The sequence below is a fragment of the Sminthopsis crassicaudata genome, chromosome 3 (genome assembly GCF_048593235.1).
Source record: "Sminthopsis crassicaudata isolate SCR6 chromosome 3, ASM4859323v1, whole genome shotgun sequence".
Classification (NCBI taxonomy): domain Eukaryota; kingdom Metazoa; phylum Chordata; class Mammalia; order Dasyuromorphia; family Dasyuridae; genus Sminthopsis; species Sminthopsis crassicaudata.
Genome location: NC_133619.1, coordinates 509,696,718 through 509,712,984, shown reverse-complemented (window position 1 = coordinate 509,712,984; position 16,267 = coordinate 509,696,718). Strand labels below are relative to the sequence as shown.

Sequence of the window (16,267 nt, the reverse complement as noted above, 5' to 3'; positions counted from 1 at the left end):
CATCTCCATCTCTTTGTATCTCTCTGTATCTTTGCATCTCTTTTTCTCTTTATATAGCAGAGGATAGATAGGAGGAATCTGGCCCGAGGGACTGTGGCCTGAGCTCACTTGGAGATACTGAGGATAGAGATCATAGGGTGGATGTGGAGAAAGACCCTTCCCCTGTTCAGATTTTTATTCTAGAGAGACAGTAGTGAATTGTAGCATAGGGGAGGGTGGTTGAGCCCCCTAAGGTATAGCAACTGATATTTCCATGATGTGGTGGAATTTACAAAATGCTTTACATATGTTGTCTGCCTTATGTGGTGTAAGGGCTTAAAAAATTCTTTTCTAAATGAATTGACCTTCATTTGAGACTCACAGCCACCCTACGCAGTGGGTGATATAATTATTATAATTCCCACCTCCCATTTCCAGAGCAGGATGAAGTGGCTTATTCTTCTATGAGAATAGAATAGGGAGTAGGGATTTGAATCCTGGTTTTCCTGACTCCAAGTCAAGTATTCCGGATACTGGACCTCTCTGAAACTTTGCTTTAAGATAGCAAGACACAGGCAGGAAGAGGCTGGGGATGGAGCTGAGTTCTGGGCACTAAGAGGGAGCCTGATTTCTGCAGGAAGTCCCTGAGAAGTCTAACCTTGGGATGAACCTAATGATTTCTTGGGTCTTGTGATGCTGGGAAGGACTAGGGCTAGTTCAGTCCAAGCTCAGAGGAAGCAGGCTACTACTCAGAGAGAAGAGTGGAGAAAGTGGAGGAAGAAGATTAGGATTGAGGGTATCCTGGGCCAGGGGATAAATGAGACCTGTGGGACAGGTTCCAAGAAAAGACATTTGGGGCTTCCTCCTCTGTTCATCAACTGCTATTTATTAGAGTAGGTAGGGTACTGGACTTGGGATGAGAAATGGTTGAATTCAAATTCTGCCTCAGGTCCTTACTAGCTATGTATTGTTATCTAAGCTCTCAGCCTCAGTTTCCTTATGATTGGTTTGCTGTGAGGGTCAAATGAAATAACATATAAAGTGCCTTGTAAATCTTAAAGCTTTCTCCACATGCTGTCTCCTGTTATCATTTCAGCCCTGATGGTAACCACTAGGGTCATACAGGCCGGGGCTTGTCTATCCAAGAGTTTGAACATAGTCATCATAAGTTCTACATTAATGAATGAATGATGGTTTGTTCGGCCACCTATGAATCATCATACTTCTCAGAAAGGAAGCTCTGCCCGTGGGTCCTGGGTTGAAGATATCTGGCTCCAATAGTGAAGAATGACCCTATGAGTCAGTCTTTGCTAAGGCCAATGGTGTACTGTGGGGATTTGAGACGGCTCCCCCGGGCTGATCTCTGCTGCCAGGCGCTGGCACACAGCACGGTGCCCTGCTGCAGGACTTGTGCAGGAGCGAAGAGTTCTCGTGTTACATATGGAGATAGGTAAAGATATCTACCAGGAACCTGTTATGTATAAAGTCTCTACTGGGCAAAGAGATTACTAGGATAGCTACAGTGTAAACACTGCCTCAGGAAACAGCCCACAGTTCAGTAGTACAAAGTGTCATTTGTGATGAGTGTAAAGGAGAAATCCAGACAAAGAGGTCTAGGAGAATTTGAGGAGGAAGAGACTGTTTTCGTCTGTTCTTGGAGGAAAGGTGGGGCAGACTAGGGAGGTTCCTGGGGGAAGGTGGGTCCTGAGCTCATCCCTGAGAGTGGTGGAGATGAGGAAGGAGTGCATTCCAGGCTTCAGCGATGGAGAGTCTATATGACTTCCTTAACATGTAGATGGCTGGTGGAGTTCCATCATCTAGTCTCGTGTGAAGTGAGGCTGGAAAGGGAAAATGGAGCCAGATTAGGGAGGGCCCTGAATGCCAGGCTAATGAGTTTGTATTTTGTCATATAGGTGATAAAGGAACCACTGAAGGACTCTGAAGCAGGTTGGTGACATGGGTGTACCTTACGTCTGTGTTAATGCTTTAGGAAGATTATTTGGTAGCCACGTGAAGAATGAATTGAAGATTGTTAGGGAGACTGAAAGGGGACCGAGTTCAGAAAAGGGAAAAAACTTCACTTAGAAAGTGGTTTTTGAATTCTGAAGGAGACAAAGGGTTCTCAAGAAGTAATGAAGGATAGCATTCCAGCCTTGGGGGTGAATCAGTGTGAATGCCTGGAGGTGAGAGATGGAGTATCCTATCTGGGAATCAGCAGGAAGAATAGTGTGAGTAGGCAGTCTTGTACAGTGTGGCCACAAGTAATGAGCAGCAAGACTGGAAGAGAATGACAGTGTATCCTGGAAGAATGGGGGGCTGGATAGCATGTGGACTATCTAGGGTCTAGTTTTACTGGAGCATAAAGATTGAAGAAAGAAATATAGATGTTGCAATGGTCAGATGATGTCATATTGAATGCCAGGTAGAGATATATGAAGTTGACTCAAGAGTCAGTAAGGAGGAATTAAAGGCTCCTCCCTCCCTCCCTCCCTCCCTCCCTCCCTCTCTCCCTCCCTCCCTCCCTCCCTTCCTTCCTTCCTTCCTTCCTCCCTCCCTCCCTCCCTCCCTCCCTCCCTCCCTTCCTTCCTTCCTTCCTTCCTTCCTTCCTCCCTCCCTCCCTCCCTCCCTCCCTCCCTCCCTTCCTTCCTTCCTTCCTTCCTCCCTCCCTCCCTTCCTTCCTTCCTTCCTTCCTTCCTTCCTTCCTTCCTCCCTCCCTCCCTCCCTCCCTCCCTCCCTTCCTTCCTTCCTTCCTTCCTTCCTTCCTCCCTCCCTCCCTCCCTTCCTTCCTTCCTTCCTTCCTTCCTCCTTCCCTCCCTCCCTTCCTTCCTTCCTTCCTTCCTTCCTTCCTTCCTTCCTTCCTTCCTTCCTTCCTTCCTTCCTTCCTTCCTTCCTTCCTTCCTTCCTTCCTTCCTTCCTTCCTTCCTTCCTTCCTTCCTTCCTTCCTTCCTTCCTTCCTTCCTTCCTTCCTTCTGCTGAGGCAGTAGGGATTAAGTGACTTGCCCAGGGTCACACAGCTAGTAAGTGTTAAGTGTCTAAGGCCAGTTTGAACTTAGATTCTCCTGACTCCAGGGCTGGTGCTCTTATCACTGTTCTATCTAGCTGCCCCGAAGCTTTTGAGGGGAAGAGTGATGTTGTGTTGTCTGTTACATTAGGAAGATAATTTTGATGCTATGTGAAAGATGGCTTGAATTTGGGAGAGATTCTAGGAGGGAAAAAAACTCTGCGAGAAAACCATGGAGTTTCCAAGATTGGGGAAGATCTAATCTGTTCTAGAAGCTTTGGGTAGATAGGAAAAGGTTGTTACCTGATCCAAGAAAGACCAGGTGAGTCACTGGACAATTTCCATTATCTCAGCTCCAAAGGCTAGAAAGCCAGAGCCTACATTTCAGAGTGGGAAGCCAGGAGGTAAACAACCTTTGGAGAAAAGGAACCAATGGGACCAAAGGGAAAAAAAACAGTGGAACCTTAGACAGCATGTGGGACAAGGGGGGAGCCACTAAGTAGCTGAGCCCTATGGCTGTGAGTGTGGGGCCCTGCAGGGCTCTGTGTCACTGTGGAGGCCTGGTAGGCTGACTTACTGGGGCCGTGGGGAACCACCCAGGAACCTGTATCCAAAAGGAGATCAACAAATCACTTTTCAGAGGGATAACAGATTCCCTAGTGTGGGTCACAAGAAGAGACCTGAGTTCTAGCCCTAGTTCTATCACTTCCCAATTGTGTATGACCTTGGTATTTATAAAAGAGCCCTGGCTCTAGTCACAAGTTCTGGGTTAAATTCCTCCATCTGATAGTAATGTAACCTTGGCGAAGCCCTTTAATTTCTCTGAATGTAAGTGACTATCTATATCTGGGAAGATTGAACCAGATGACGCTTAGGCCTCTTTCAGCTTTAGATTCATGATCCTGTGTGACCTTTTTTAGTCTTCAGTTTTCTCTTTTGTAAAATACAGCCAGTCATCCTTGCTCTACCAAAATACCGTAGCCTAGGAGCTCTGATAGGGGACAGAACTAGACCTATTGTTTCATTGGTATAGGAAGTTCCCAGTGTAGAAACTCCCAGTAGGCCATCATGCTCTCGGCAACTGAGTCTGAGAAAGTTGCCTTTAATACGGAGAGGCAGGACTTGAATCTGGCTTTGAGACTGGCTTTCTCTTCCCAATGATAATCTGCTTCTTTCTGATAGTTTTTATTATTAATATTATTAGGCCATCATCTTTAGCTTCCCTCTGGCTGAGCCAGAAAGATCAGCGAATGTCCATCCCCAGCAAGGCTGGCCTGGCTACAGGACTTGGCTGACTAGTGAGGCCTCTATATTTGGTGCTGGATCATGTCCAGAGCATGGTAGCCACAGAGAGGAGGAAATGAGACGCCATGCCCAAGATCAGCGGAAGGACCGGGGGATGTTGGCCTGTTGGACAGAAGCTTTAGGGGGAACATGATAGCAATCTAGTATCTGTGAATCTGTCATGTGGAGGGACATGGTTCTCCTTGGCCTCAGAAGTCAGAACTACAAGTAGCAAATGGGGGGAAGTTGTGTGGAAAAATATTTCTTTTTGATATAAGAAGAACCTCTTAATAATGAGAACTTTTAAAAAGTAGAATAAAACTTTTGGGGAAAATAATTCTCTGTCAGTGGAGGTCTTTAAGCAGTGGCTGGCTGGTGACTTGCCTAGAATGGTAGTGTTGCTTGAGTATGGGTTAGACTAGTTCTTTCTTAGCCACTAAGTCCATGTGAGGTCTTGGGTTAGTGCCCTTTCCCACTCTGAGCCTCAGTTTCTCTCTGAGGAAAATTAGACAATGAGATTACCCACCAGCTATGATGAGACCCCTCCCAGCTGTGGCAGTCTGTGCTTCCTTACCCCAACTTCCTTTTAAAAGTTGCTTTTGAAAATTCTAGGTTTGCCTTCACTGAATGGAGACAGGACTTTGTCTTCCACTCAACCTTTCACCCTGAATACAGGAAAGTCCCCAGGAGACCAGCCAGGGAGAGGCTCAATGGCCACTTCATTTCTGAGCCCCAAGGAGATAGAGGGAAGATAGGTAGTTAACAAGTCAGGATGGGCTGAGATTGTAGATAGGTTTCATAACTGTAATTTTCCCTTAAGGAAATCAAGTCGAGTGCAGAGCTGTCTCTGTTTCCCCTTTTTCCACTTCTCAGTCAGCAAATCTTTGCTGACGTGAAAACTCTTGACCAAGGCTTCCCCAAGCAGGGTGGGACTGGAGTCGGGTGACCAGAGATATATTCTGTGAGACTGGAGCTGGGCCTTGAAGGAGAGGAATCTTTGCAGAGAGGTAGGGAATACATCTTGATGACTAGCTTGTGGTGGCAGGCCCAGGGTTAGAACTCTTATTTTGGACTGCTAGGAGATACCTGAAAAGACCAGAAGAGTTTTTACAGTGTAGCTCAGGGTTCCAGGAGCTTCCCGGAAAGAACTTCCTGGTGGTAACAGACATTCATTCTTGCTTTGTTTCCCCTTGGCTTCTACCAACAGGGCTGGGTCAGGTCTCCGAGGCCTGCCAACAAATTCACAAGTCTTCCTGATGACCCTTTAGTACACGCCTTTAAGCTCAGGGTCATTGTGGGAAAGATAGGAGGAAGAAGAATTCTAAGGCTTTGGTATTTTATCCTGCAGGGTCATAGGGAGCTACCAAAGGTTTTTTGAGGAGAGTAATGAGATCAGGCTTATATCTTTTGGCACTTGTGTGGAGGATGGATTGAAGAGAAAAAACTGGAAGCAGGGACACCAATTAGGAGATGTCTCCTAGAAAAGAGGAGCAGGCTTGAACTAGAACGGTGGCTGGGTCAGTGGGGATGAGGGGATGGATATAAGAAATGGTATTGAGGCAAATTCACTAGCTGATTGGGTGTAATCGGTGAGAGAAGACTCCAAGATGACTCTGAGGTTACAAATTTGGGTTAATGAGAAGAGAATGATGGCATCCTCATCAAAAAGAGGAAAGTTGAGGGATAGTTATACCGGCCCTGGAGTTGGGGGGAATCTTGAGTTCAAATCCGGCCTCAAATACTTTCTAGCTGAGTAACTTTTAGGCAAATTACTTAATCCTGATTGCCTCCAAAATAAAAAAAGTTGGTAAGTGTGGAGTAGTGGGGTGGAGGGATGGGGAAGGTAATCAAACACTTGGGAGCTGCTGAGATCACTAAGAAAGAGAATTAAGGGAGAAAAGATACTTTTCTTTTGGAGAAAAGAAAAGAATCAGGACAGAACTCAGGACTATCCATTAGAAAAGTATAGGAAATAAGATGAAGGTCCATCCAAAAAAAAAAAAAAAAGGAAGGAAACAAGCATTTATGAAGTGCCTAGTGAGTACTGTGCCAGGCACTGTGCTAATAAGCACTTTATAAATATTACCTTTATAAATATAATATTTGATCTTCATAGCAGCCTGTGAGGTAGGGCTACCACTATCTCCCTTTTTTGTAGGTGAGGAAAGTGTCCTAAATGTCTGAGGTCGGATTTGAACTCTGACTGCGGGCTCAGCAGTCTGTGCACCCATGGGACTACCCCCCTTGCCCAAGCTGACCTTTCTAGACTTAATGAACATCACTAGTCTTTTTGTGTGTTGCACTCCAGTCATATAGGCCTTCTTTCTGTTCTTTTTTCCAAGGAGTTTAAAGTGCTAAAGTCACCTCAGGAGAGCCAGTTGTTAAATTTTCAGTGTGACCATTTACACCTCAGAAATTGCTACAGATCAGGGTTTGATTTATCATTTTGTTGACTGCCTAGACTAAAAGTGATAGAGAAAATGTAAATAGTGCTGGTGCACTATTGTGTCTTTGGAGAGCAGATTGTTAACCATTTACCTCTACACTCCCACTTATCTTGTGTGTTTTTTGCCAGGCAGTGGGATTAAGTGACTTGATCCAGACCATGCAGCTAAGGTGATACTTAAGTTTCTGGGTTGGATTTGAATTCAGGTCCTCCTGAGTCCTGGGTGGGTGCTCTACCCACTGCACCATCTGGCTGCCTCAACCGTGGCTTATCTGTGACATTCTATCCCCTGCCTCTGTGCCCGTGTATAGGATATCCTCATGCCTGGATTAGTGGGGGGAGGAAAGGAATGTTTACTATTGTTGAGTCATTTCAGTCATGTCTGACTCTTCATGACCCCATTTGGGGTTTTCTTGGCAAAGATACTGGAGTGCTTTGCTGTTTCCTTCTCCGGCTCATTTTACAGGTGAAGAATTGAGGCAGACAGGGTTAGGGGATTTGCCTAGGCAATAAGTGTCTGAGGCCGGATTTGAACTCGGTTCTTCCTGCTGCTCTATCCACTGCACCACCAGCTGCTCCATCTATTAAGCACCAGCTGGGTAACAGGCGCTGTGCTAAGGCATAAGACTTCCTTCTTGCCCCTTCCTTGTGCAGTCTCCCTGAAGTTCGCTGACTGATCCTTGTCCACAGGAAGCCAGATCACCCCATTGTGTCACACTCCTTGGAGATTACTTTGTATTGCTATCACTTTGTGTCTATCTCACGGCTGCTTTCCCGTTGATACATTGTTTCCCTTCCCTGGAATACAAGCTTCCTGAAGGCAGGGACTGTTTCATTTTTCATTTTGCTGGTGCAGTGCCTGGCAAAGAATAAGCCTTTAATCAGTGATAAGTAAGTGAATGTGGGGATTTCTCTGTTTCCTTCTGGCTCCGCGTCTGGGACTTATCCTCCAGTTACTTTGTATGGCTGGCTCCCTCAGTCTCTGTGGTAAGAAAGATGACGGAGGTGTGCAGGGAGTAGGAGAGAAGATGGAGGCAACTTGGGTCAGAGCTGAGGCAGACTAGCCAACAAAGGGGGGGGGCAGCAAGGAGATTCCCCTGAGGACGGGCAGAGGGGCAGGAGGCCACTCCTCCTGGCACTGCCCTCTTGTTCTGGGGCACGGTACAAAATGGGGCCACCACGAATCCATGTGACCCATAGCATCTTCCTCTCCTATAGCCTCCCTACAGAAGAGGAGAAGGCCTCGGAGCCCAAACTTGGTGCACCTCCGTCCCCCCTTGTCTGGATTCCCTCCCAACCTCCTCTGCTTTCCCTCGGCGCTCCAGAAATCCCCCCGAAGCCCTCCCGCCTGCTGCCTGAGTTTGGTGAGTCTTGTTTTTGCTGAATTCCTAATAATCATTGTTTCTTCGGGCAAAGTGATTGTTCTTGGTATTGTGTGGAGCCCTAGGAATGAACTAGATGAATTGTAGGGAAATTTAATATTTGGAATTGAAGAATTCTTCCCAAATAGTTTCTTTGCAGTTTTCTTGCAGATTCCCCTTGTTGTCTTTCCATCTCGGCAGACACCCACCATTTGGGGGGGGAGGGAACCTAACCTGGGCCTTGAACTTAATTCAAGGAGATAGTGAGAGAGCACAGTAGGCATTGAGCTCAGCCTTGCTTCTCCAGGAGCTTCGAAATTTGCATGATGTTACACTCTAGACCTGCAGTCAGATTTCTTCTCGGCTCACTGCCTAGTTTCCATTGGCTTCCTCTTCCATTCCACTAGCCAGAAGCTGGTTTTTTGTTAGTCCCTCTTTGGTTTCCATTGGGCGCACAGCCTGCCTTCTGTCATAACCTGGGTAGGAGGTCTGGACCATTATTTCCAGAGTTCTAGCTGAGGGGTGTTTAACCCCATGGCATCTTTTTTGATTGTTCAATTAAAAGGTTTTTCTTGTCCTGGGCCATCTGTCAGTCCTGGGAGCAGAAACCCATCCCTGTCTAAGCTCCTCCGTCCCACCCCACCCTTCATAAGGACTGGGATTGAATACACTACTTGGGCAGACCATTCTATTGTAAGACACACTGATATTAAGACCTTTTTCCCCTCTTTTTAGCCAAATTTCCCTCCCTGTGATTTCCACATATTGTTCTGAGTTCTGTCCTCTAGGGACAAGTAGAACTTGTCTGTTTCTTTTCTACATAATAGTCCTTTGAATGACTTAATGTTCATCCCAAGCCTTTTCTTCTCCAAACTAAGAACCTCCCCATTTCTTTTATCCAAACCTCACCTGGCCTGAGCTCTAGCTCTCTCTCTATCCTGGTTCACATCCGGACAAGCTCCATCTTGTAAATGTTTCACCAGGTCTTCCACCAGTGGTCACCAGGTGACCATTAGCCCCCGGGGCCACACACGCTCCTGGCCAGGCACAAAATTTGTTTCTGGTCCCTCCCATGGTGTCCCCATCCCAGTGGTCCCGACTGTTCTACATGACGGGGCATCCTTCTCCCCTTAGACCTCATGGCCTCCTCCCTCCATCCTAACAGGATGTTGCTAGCTGGTCGACACCAGGAGTGGGCTGAACACCCTTTTTTCCTTTTACACTGCCTGTTATAAATAGCATTTCCTTCCCCATTCCACTTTTATTCTGAAAGGGCAAGATGAGGACAGCTTGGGTGGATGGAGACATTTCCCAGGATCTTAGGATTTAGAACAGTGATGGGACTTTAGATAATACCACGTCCAGCCTCTGATATTATAGAGGAGGAAACGTAGACTCAAAGAGAAGTGGCTTCTCTTCAATACCAGAAGAGCCAAAAAGCAGCAGTTTGAATTCTAACCTAGGTCCTTTGACCCTTTGTGTGATCCTCTTTTTGCTCATGTGCTCTGCTGTTTCTGACATCAGTAGTTCTGCTCACTCTCTCTAAGATAGTGCTGAGATTAGTCCGGAGTTTCCCAGATGATCAGTAGTTCCTTGTTTTGTCGCTGTGGATCTTCTTCCTGGGGAAAGGAGTGAATGCAGCCAGACCTGGAGGGGGCGAGCCTCCACCTGTGTGCCAGGTCCCTCTGGCCTCCAGACTTACTTCTGGTGCCTCTCTTACAGATGATTCAGACTATGATGATCTCCCAGAAGAAGGGCCACCAGCCCCAGACCCCAACCCAGTGATGGTCAACAAGGTGGGGACTATTGTGTGAGCCTGGGTGGGCAATGGTCATTCATCTCCATGGAGGCTGAATTTCTGTGTTCTCATGAGGCTGTCTTTCTGTCTTTTGTCTGTGTGGGACCATCTGTGTGCACCTGTCTCCACAGGGAAATCTGTCTCTCTCATCTGTTTGCCCAATCACAGGGTGGGCACCGTGGGAAGAAGGTGGGAGGGTTGAGTGTCTCCAGCCTTTTGTGGCAGAAGGTGGGGGGTAGCCTAGAAGAGGGGCCATGGGCTCCAGAGAGCAGGGTAACCACAGGACAATATACAGCGAACATCCAAGACTTCCTCTTGCTGTATGCATAACCTTCTCCCAAGGTCTGAGGGAAATAACACATTTAGATGTAAGACATACCCCCTGCCATCTTAGATCTCACAGTTTGGTTGGGAGTAGGGGAAGATGGAGTACAGTAAACATGGGAGATGTGGAAGCGGAGTGGAAGCCTCATTCAGGAGAGGAGCTGGAGAGCCAGAAGGAGCCAGTCCTGGTAGCCCAAGCCCACTTGGCAGTCTGAGCAGGACAGGGCCTTCCTCTTCTTGGACCCCTTGTGGGTGGATGCTGGAGGGCAGGAGACACTTGATTATCAGAAAGGATTAACCAGGGCTTCCCGCTTCCTCCCAAGCTGAATTCTCAATGAGGGTGGCCAATGAGGCTAGACTCTGTGGGTGAACGTGGGTGGGTTTGTGTCTGTGGGGGTATGTGGATGGATAGGGGGTGACTGGCCGGATAATGCAGAGAAAGTGTGAAACTGGCCTTGGCTCTTTGTGGGGCTAGAAGGCCAATGGAGGGGTGAGGGGGCCTGAGAGGGGAGAGCCTGATCAGGGGTCCCTGGTGGGAGCAGGAGGAGCCATCCTTGGAAGATGTCCCGAGAACTGTGAGCTTGACCAGCCTGTTGAGTGAAGGTGACGAACTTGAGGAGGAGTTCCATGACTATGAGGACATCCCCAAGTAGGAGCTGAGACCCTCCCTCCCCGGGTTCTTCCTGCTCCCTCTTCCCCGCTGCCTTTTCCATCCCTCCAGTGTCTGTCAGGAGCTCCTCCAATGCCCACCTTCCCTCTCCTGCCTTCCCTGGGGTTCCCTCTTCCAACGGGGGAGGCTCTTCTCACCCCTGACCCACCTTGTCCCTACGCTTTCCCCAGTGGCATATGGGATGATATTAGTCTGAGATCCCCACACTTCAGCGACTCCCTAGTCCCAGAGCTCCCTCCGACTCCTATGGAGGGGCTGCCCTCGACAGCTGTCATCAAGGTTGGCTGGCTGAACAAGAACCCGCCTCAGGGGTAAGTCCCTCCTACCCGATCCCCTTCTTCATAGTGTTTAAAGAATGTGCTCCATCCATGAATTCTGGCTGTAAGGTCTCCCATCAGGAAGGCTTAGAAATTTCCTGTGGATGGTCTTTCCTGCATGGGCTCTGGGGCACATAGTAGGGAAGGGCTGTGAGGTGAAACGGCCTAGTCCCCGGCCTCAGGGAAATTCCTTCTAACCCCTCCAACTGCAGTTTGCTAAGCTTCCTGCAGTCCCCACCATCCCGGCCTTCCAGGGGCCTCTTAAGTCTAGCGCCCTCTCCTGCCCCCACAACCACAGAGTCTCTTCTGCAGTTGAAGCCCCCCCCTCCAGGTGGATGGCAGGGCAGGCCTCCCAGGTCCTCCCAGGCCAGGTCTTCATCCCCAGGGCGGGGGGGGGGCGGGGGGGCGGCCATGGAACTGTGGACCCTGGAAACCTGACTGTGCCTGTGGGCTGTCTTCCCCTAAGGCCCCACATCTCCTCCACCGCCAGATCCTACATCTACCAGAAGCGATGGGTCAAGTTGGACTCTGATTATCTGCGCTACTTTGACAGTGACAAGGTGAGAGACTTGGACTGAGCCCTGACCCTGGTCTCCAAGGAGAATATTGACCCGAAGGGAGCTAGTGGCTCAGCGTGGGGGACTGGAGGCAGGAAGTTCTGAGCCCTATCTGGCCGTAGACACTTTCTGGCTCTGTGTTACTCTGGGCAAGCTGTTTCATCTGTGTCTGCCTTTGTTTCCTCAGCTGCACTGAGGGCTTGGTACTTCTCAGCCCTATTCTACTCTCCAAGTCTTTTGTACAGATCAAATGAGAGTATTTGTAAGAAGCACTTAGCCCAGCACCTGGCTCATAGGAGGCTCTGATTATTGCTTATTCCTCACACTGTCCCATCTGGTCATTCACTGAAAGCTGATCTCCACCTGAAACCTTAGGTTGAGCCCAGGTCCACACTGAAGCCCTGTTCTTTCCTTAGCCCTGCAGAGAAGGAAGGGATAAGGAAGGAGAAGCCTTGTGAGGGAGCGCTGGAGGGTTGGGCCAAGAGGAGCCAGGTCTCTGAGTGACCCACCTCCTGGGTGGCTCTCCTCCTCCCCTCTGATGCTCTAGGATGCTTACTCGAAGCGTTTCATCCCCGTCTCCTCCATCTCTCGAGTTTCTGGCATCAGCGATCAGAAGTTTGAAGTCATCACGCACAATCGAACCTTTGTCTTCCGGACTGAGAGTGATGGTGAGGGGATAAGGAAGGGGTGAGGAAGGGGCATCTAAGAAGGATGTGTAGTCCCCTTCCTAGCACTGTTCCCCCTGCTGCCCTACCCCAGACTGAGGGAGAGACAGACCCCATGTCCACAATGTGAGCTGATCAGAGCTGGGAGTTACCCAGTAGGGTTTTCTGGCAAGAAGCGATCATTGAACAGGCAAGGAAAGAGATAACGGCCAATTCTTGGTAGAGGGAAGTAAGCCTGGGATCTCAGAATTGGATCTTCCCTTCCCTTTCCCCACATAGCCGAACGGAAGGACTGGGTGCAGGCTCTTCAGCAGGCAATGGAGGAGCAGCGGAGGCGGGCCCAGCTGGAGCCTCCCTGCCCTGGCATCCCTGACCAAGCTGGCAGCCTGGAGCTTCGGGGGGTGAAAAACAAGCTCTATGTGGTGGTGGCTGGTGACAAGGTGCTGCTGTATAAGAACTTGGAGGTGAGCATGAGTCCTGAGGAAGAACCCAAGGGAGTAGAGGGATGGGGTCCAGGATCCTCCCTTTACCCTCATTCCCTCCTCTCATCCCTCTTCCACCTTCATCCCCTGAGTTATATCTCTTGTACCCTCATTCCTCTATACTGTCAAACCCCCATACCTTATCTTCCCAGCATTCTCATCCCCTGTAGCCTCTTCTTCCTCATCCTCATCAGCTCCAATACTCTTATCCCCCCATACTCTTTTTACCTTCAATACCTTCATGCCCCTGCACTTTTTTCCCTCTGACATCCTCATCCCCTCCAATAACTTTATTCTCCTCTACTCTCACCCCTCCCCAACATCTTCATGCCCCTATACTTTAATCTCTCTGTACCATCTTCCCCTTGTCACCTCTAATACTTGTATCCCCCAATCCCTTTTCCCCTCTAATACCTTCATTCTCCTGTACCCTCATCCCCCGTACCCCGTACATCCTCATCGCTTCCTCCCCTCTCAGCCCCCCACTCTCCTGAATGCTTTCCTATATAGAAGCCTAACCCTAGCCAATCTTCTTCCCAGGAATACCAGTTGGGTATAGGTATTACTGCCATTGATATGAGCGTGGGCAATGTGAAGGATACAGATCGGAGAAGCTTCGATCTCACCACCCCTTATCGGATCTTCAGGTGAGCTCCTCTAACTCCCAGATCTCTTGTTCCCAAGCACTTGCTTTTCTCCTCCCCGCCTTTTTTCAGTTACCCCTCCCTTTGGAAAACTACCCCCAACATCCCTGCAGCCCCATTTTTCATCTGTGCTCTCAGCCAGTCTTGCACTCCTCCCCCTCCTTCCACTCCAGCCCCTCTTCTCCCCTCAATCCTCACCCCCCCAACCCAGCCCCCATACTTTAGACAACTCCCCTCTCCGCATCCCCCTTTTTCAAGCTCTTTGTCTTCTTCACTTCTGCACCTCCTTCTTGGACGACCCAGCCCTCTCACCTCTTCAGTCCATGGCTGCTCACCTAGCTGCCCCTCACCTCCAACAGCCAGCTTCACCAGTGCCGACACCATTAGGCTCTTGAGCTGTCCAGCGAGCTCAGGCGTCTTCCTTTCTCCGTCCTTTGTCACTGTTTCCCGCCCTGAGCTCTTTCCTCCCTTCGCCTCCACCTCCCACAGCCCTTGGGCCGCTCCCCCTCCCTCCCCTGTCCTTCTGGCCCCATCCCCCTTTGACCAGGCCATGCCCCCATAGTCTCCCTCACCTTGTTCACCACTCCCATCCCCTAGTTTCTCAACTGAGACAGAGCTGGAGAAGGCAGAGTGGCTGGAGGCCATGCAGGACGCCATTGCTGAGGCGCTGTCCACGATGGATGTGGCGGAGCAAATTTGGGCTGATGCCCCTAACCGACTCTGCGCTGACTGTGGGGCCCCCCATCCGGACTGGGCCTCCATCAACCTCTGCCTTGTGATTTGCAAGCGATGTGCAGGTACGTAACGCTCTGCCCCCTCCTCCTCTGCCACCCAGATGGGGGGCTCCTGGGGCAGCTGGAGAGGGGGCAGGTCGTAAGGGGGGGGTTCTGGGCCTTGGGCACCTGGTGCTTCCTGCAGGGGGGAGGGGTGGCTTTGGGTGGGCCTGCTCTGGGCCCTTATCATCAGATGGGAATGCCGGCTAAAAGCACCTGTCCCTGAGGCTGTGGGGAGGTTCCTGTGGGGGACTGTTCTCTCAGAGACCCACAGGGAAAGAGACATGCAGGAGTAGCATGAACTGGAGCGAGCGAGTTGTTGGAAGGGAGTTCTGTGAGATAAAAGTGCCAGATGGTGCAGGGCCTCACATGCCAGGCTAGATGGCAGTGCTTCCAAAAAAGACCAAGAGGTCTTAATGGACCGCAAGTCCCCAGATTCCTCGTCTTACAGCTGCAGGGAATCTCAGAGGCCACTTGTACTTCCAGTGCCTGCCGGGGTGACCAGCACACGGGAAGTGCTCTACCCGTGCTCAGGGGCTGCTAGGTCCAACTGGGACCTGGAAAAGTGGTAGAAAGAGTGCCCCTTACGGGAAAGCGTCGGTTTGTGTGTAGGGCGTAGGGCAAGGCTGGGGAATAATCGCAGTCAGTCAGAGAGAGGCTACAGTCAGACGCAGAGCTTTAATGCTGAGCGCGGGATCGGGTCTGAGCTAGAAGGCCACTGTGAGCCCCGGGGAGCGACACAAGCAGGTCTGTGTGTGAGGAAAATCTCTGGCAGCCGTGGGGGGATAGCTTGGAGTGTGGCAAGGAGCTTTTGTCGGGGCGGGGGGGTGAGAGGTGATGAGAGCCTGGCCTCTCTAGGGAAGTGCCCCTGTGAGTGGGAGACCGGACAGTGGGAGACGGGTTAATGTGCAAGATCTGGCAAAGGGATTACGTTGGAATGAGTGAGAGGGGAAAGCCACATTTGGGGATATTTTTGTGACTGAAAGAAACAGGGAAGTGGGAGGGGATGCTGTAGGGGAGGAAGCAATTAAGTCAGATTGTTGGGAAGCTTTTCCTTATGTCCAGTGGAAATGGCCTTTCTTGACTAGAACCCAGGTCCCGTAGCTCCCGCTTCAGAGCTCATTCCATCGGATCACACAGCTTTCTCTTTGGCCCCTCTTCTTTCTTCCTTATTTCTCTATCCCAGTTCCCCAGTCCCCTCCTCCCCTAGGGGAGATAGAGAAAAGGGGCTGCTTAGGGGGAAGGGAAAAGTGAGGAGGGGGAAGGCTCCATACCTGGCCAGCCTCACCACCTTCGTATCCCTCTGTCCCCAGGGGAGCATCGATGGCTGGGGCCTTCGGTCTCCAAGGTTCGGAGCTTAAAGATGGACCGGAAGGTATGGACGGAGGATCTGATTGAGGTGAGGATGTCATTCTCTCCCTTTCCTTTTCCCAGAATTTTCTGTTTTTGCAGCAGAGAGATGGACTCTCAACTACCCTCAATTCTACTCCCCCCAACCTCCCCCGTCCCAAGATCAAAAAAAGCCCAACCCAAGCAGCAGCTGAGTCTGGAGACTCTAAAAACAGAGGAAGCCCCCTCCCTGTCCCAGCCCCCGAGAGTGACCCTTGTGGGCCCAGCAGGAATATCTGGCCGGAAATCAGTGGGGTGTGTGTATGTTGGGTTGGGGAGCTGGGGTAGAGGGCTGCTTTCCAAAATCCCGCCCTCCTCATCAGGAGACAGACAGATGCTCCCCACCCCCACCCCAAGCTTTGAGAACCTCAGGAATGTAATGTTCCAGATGTTGGGTGGGGTGGAGCTGGCAGCCGAAGGCTCCCCTATCCCTCGCCGATAAATGTCTGTCTGTTCCCTTGATGTCTACCCACTCCCTAAATACTTTCTCATTTATTTACTCCCTTATTGTCTGTGTATTTATCTGTCTGTTCCCTTACTAAGTATCTGTTTTCTAAATAGGTGTCCATCTCTCTGT

The 16,267-nt window shown here is 50.0% G+C and overlaps 1 protein-coding gene across 3 annotated transcripts in view; it reads left to right on the top strand.

The window, feature by feature from the left end:
- The window catches only part of ARAP1 (ArfGAP with RhoGAP domain, ankyrin repeat and PH domain 1), a 73,578-nt gene that overhangs the window by 13,947 nt on the left and 43,364 nt on the right, over nt 1–16,267 (top strand). For all 3 annotated transcript variants that reach the window (XM_074303998.1, XM_074304000.1, XM_074303999.1), the window contains 10 exons: nt 7,929–8,074; nt 9,794–9,867; nt 10,736–10,842; nt 11,034–11,174; nt 11,647–11,740; nt 12,285–12,405; nt 12,682–12,866; nt 13,425–13,531; nt 14,126–14,325; nt 15,615–15,700. In XM_074303998.1, coding sequence (XP_074160099.1) covers nt 7,929–8,074; nt 9,794–9,867; nt 10,736–10,842; nt 11,034–11,174; nt 11,647–11,740; nt 12,285–12,405; nt 12,682–12,866; nt 13,425–13,531; nt 14,126–14,325; nt 15,615–15,700 — 1,261 coding nt within the window. The remainder of the gene's footprint in view (nt 1–7,928; nt 8,075–9,793; nt 9,868–10,735; nt 10,843–11,033; nt 11,175–11,646; nt 11,741–12,284; nt 12,406–12,681; nt 12,867–13,424; nt 13,532–14,125; nt 14,326–15,614; nt 15,701–16,267) is intronic.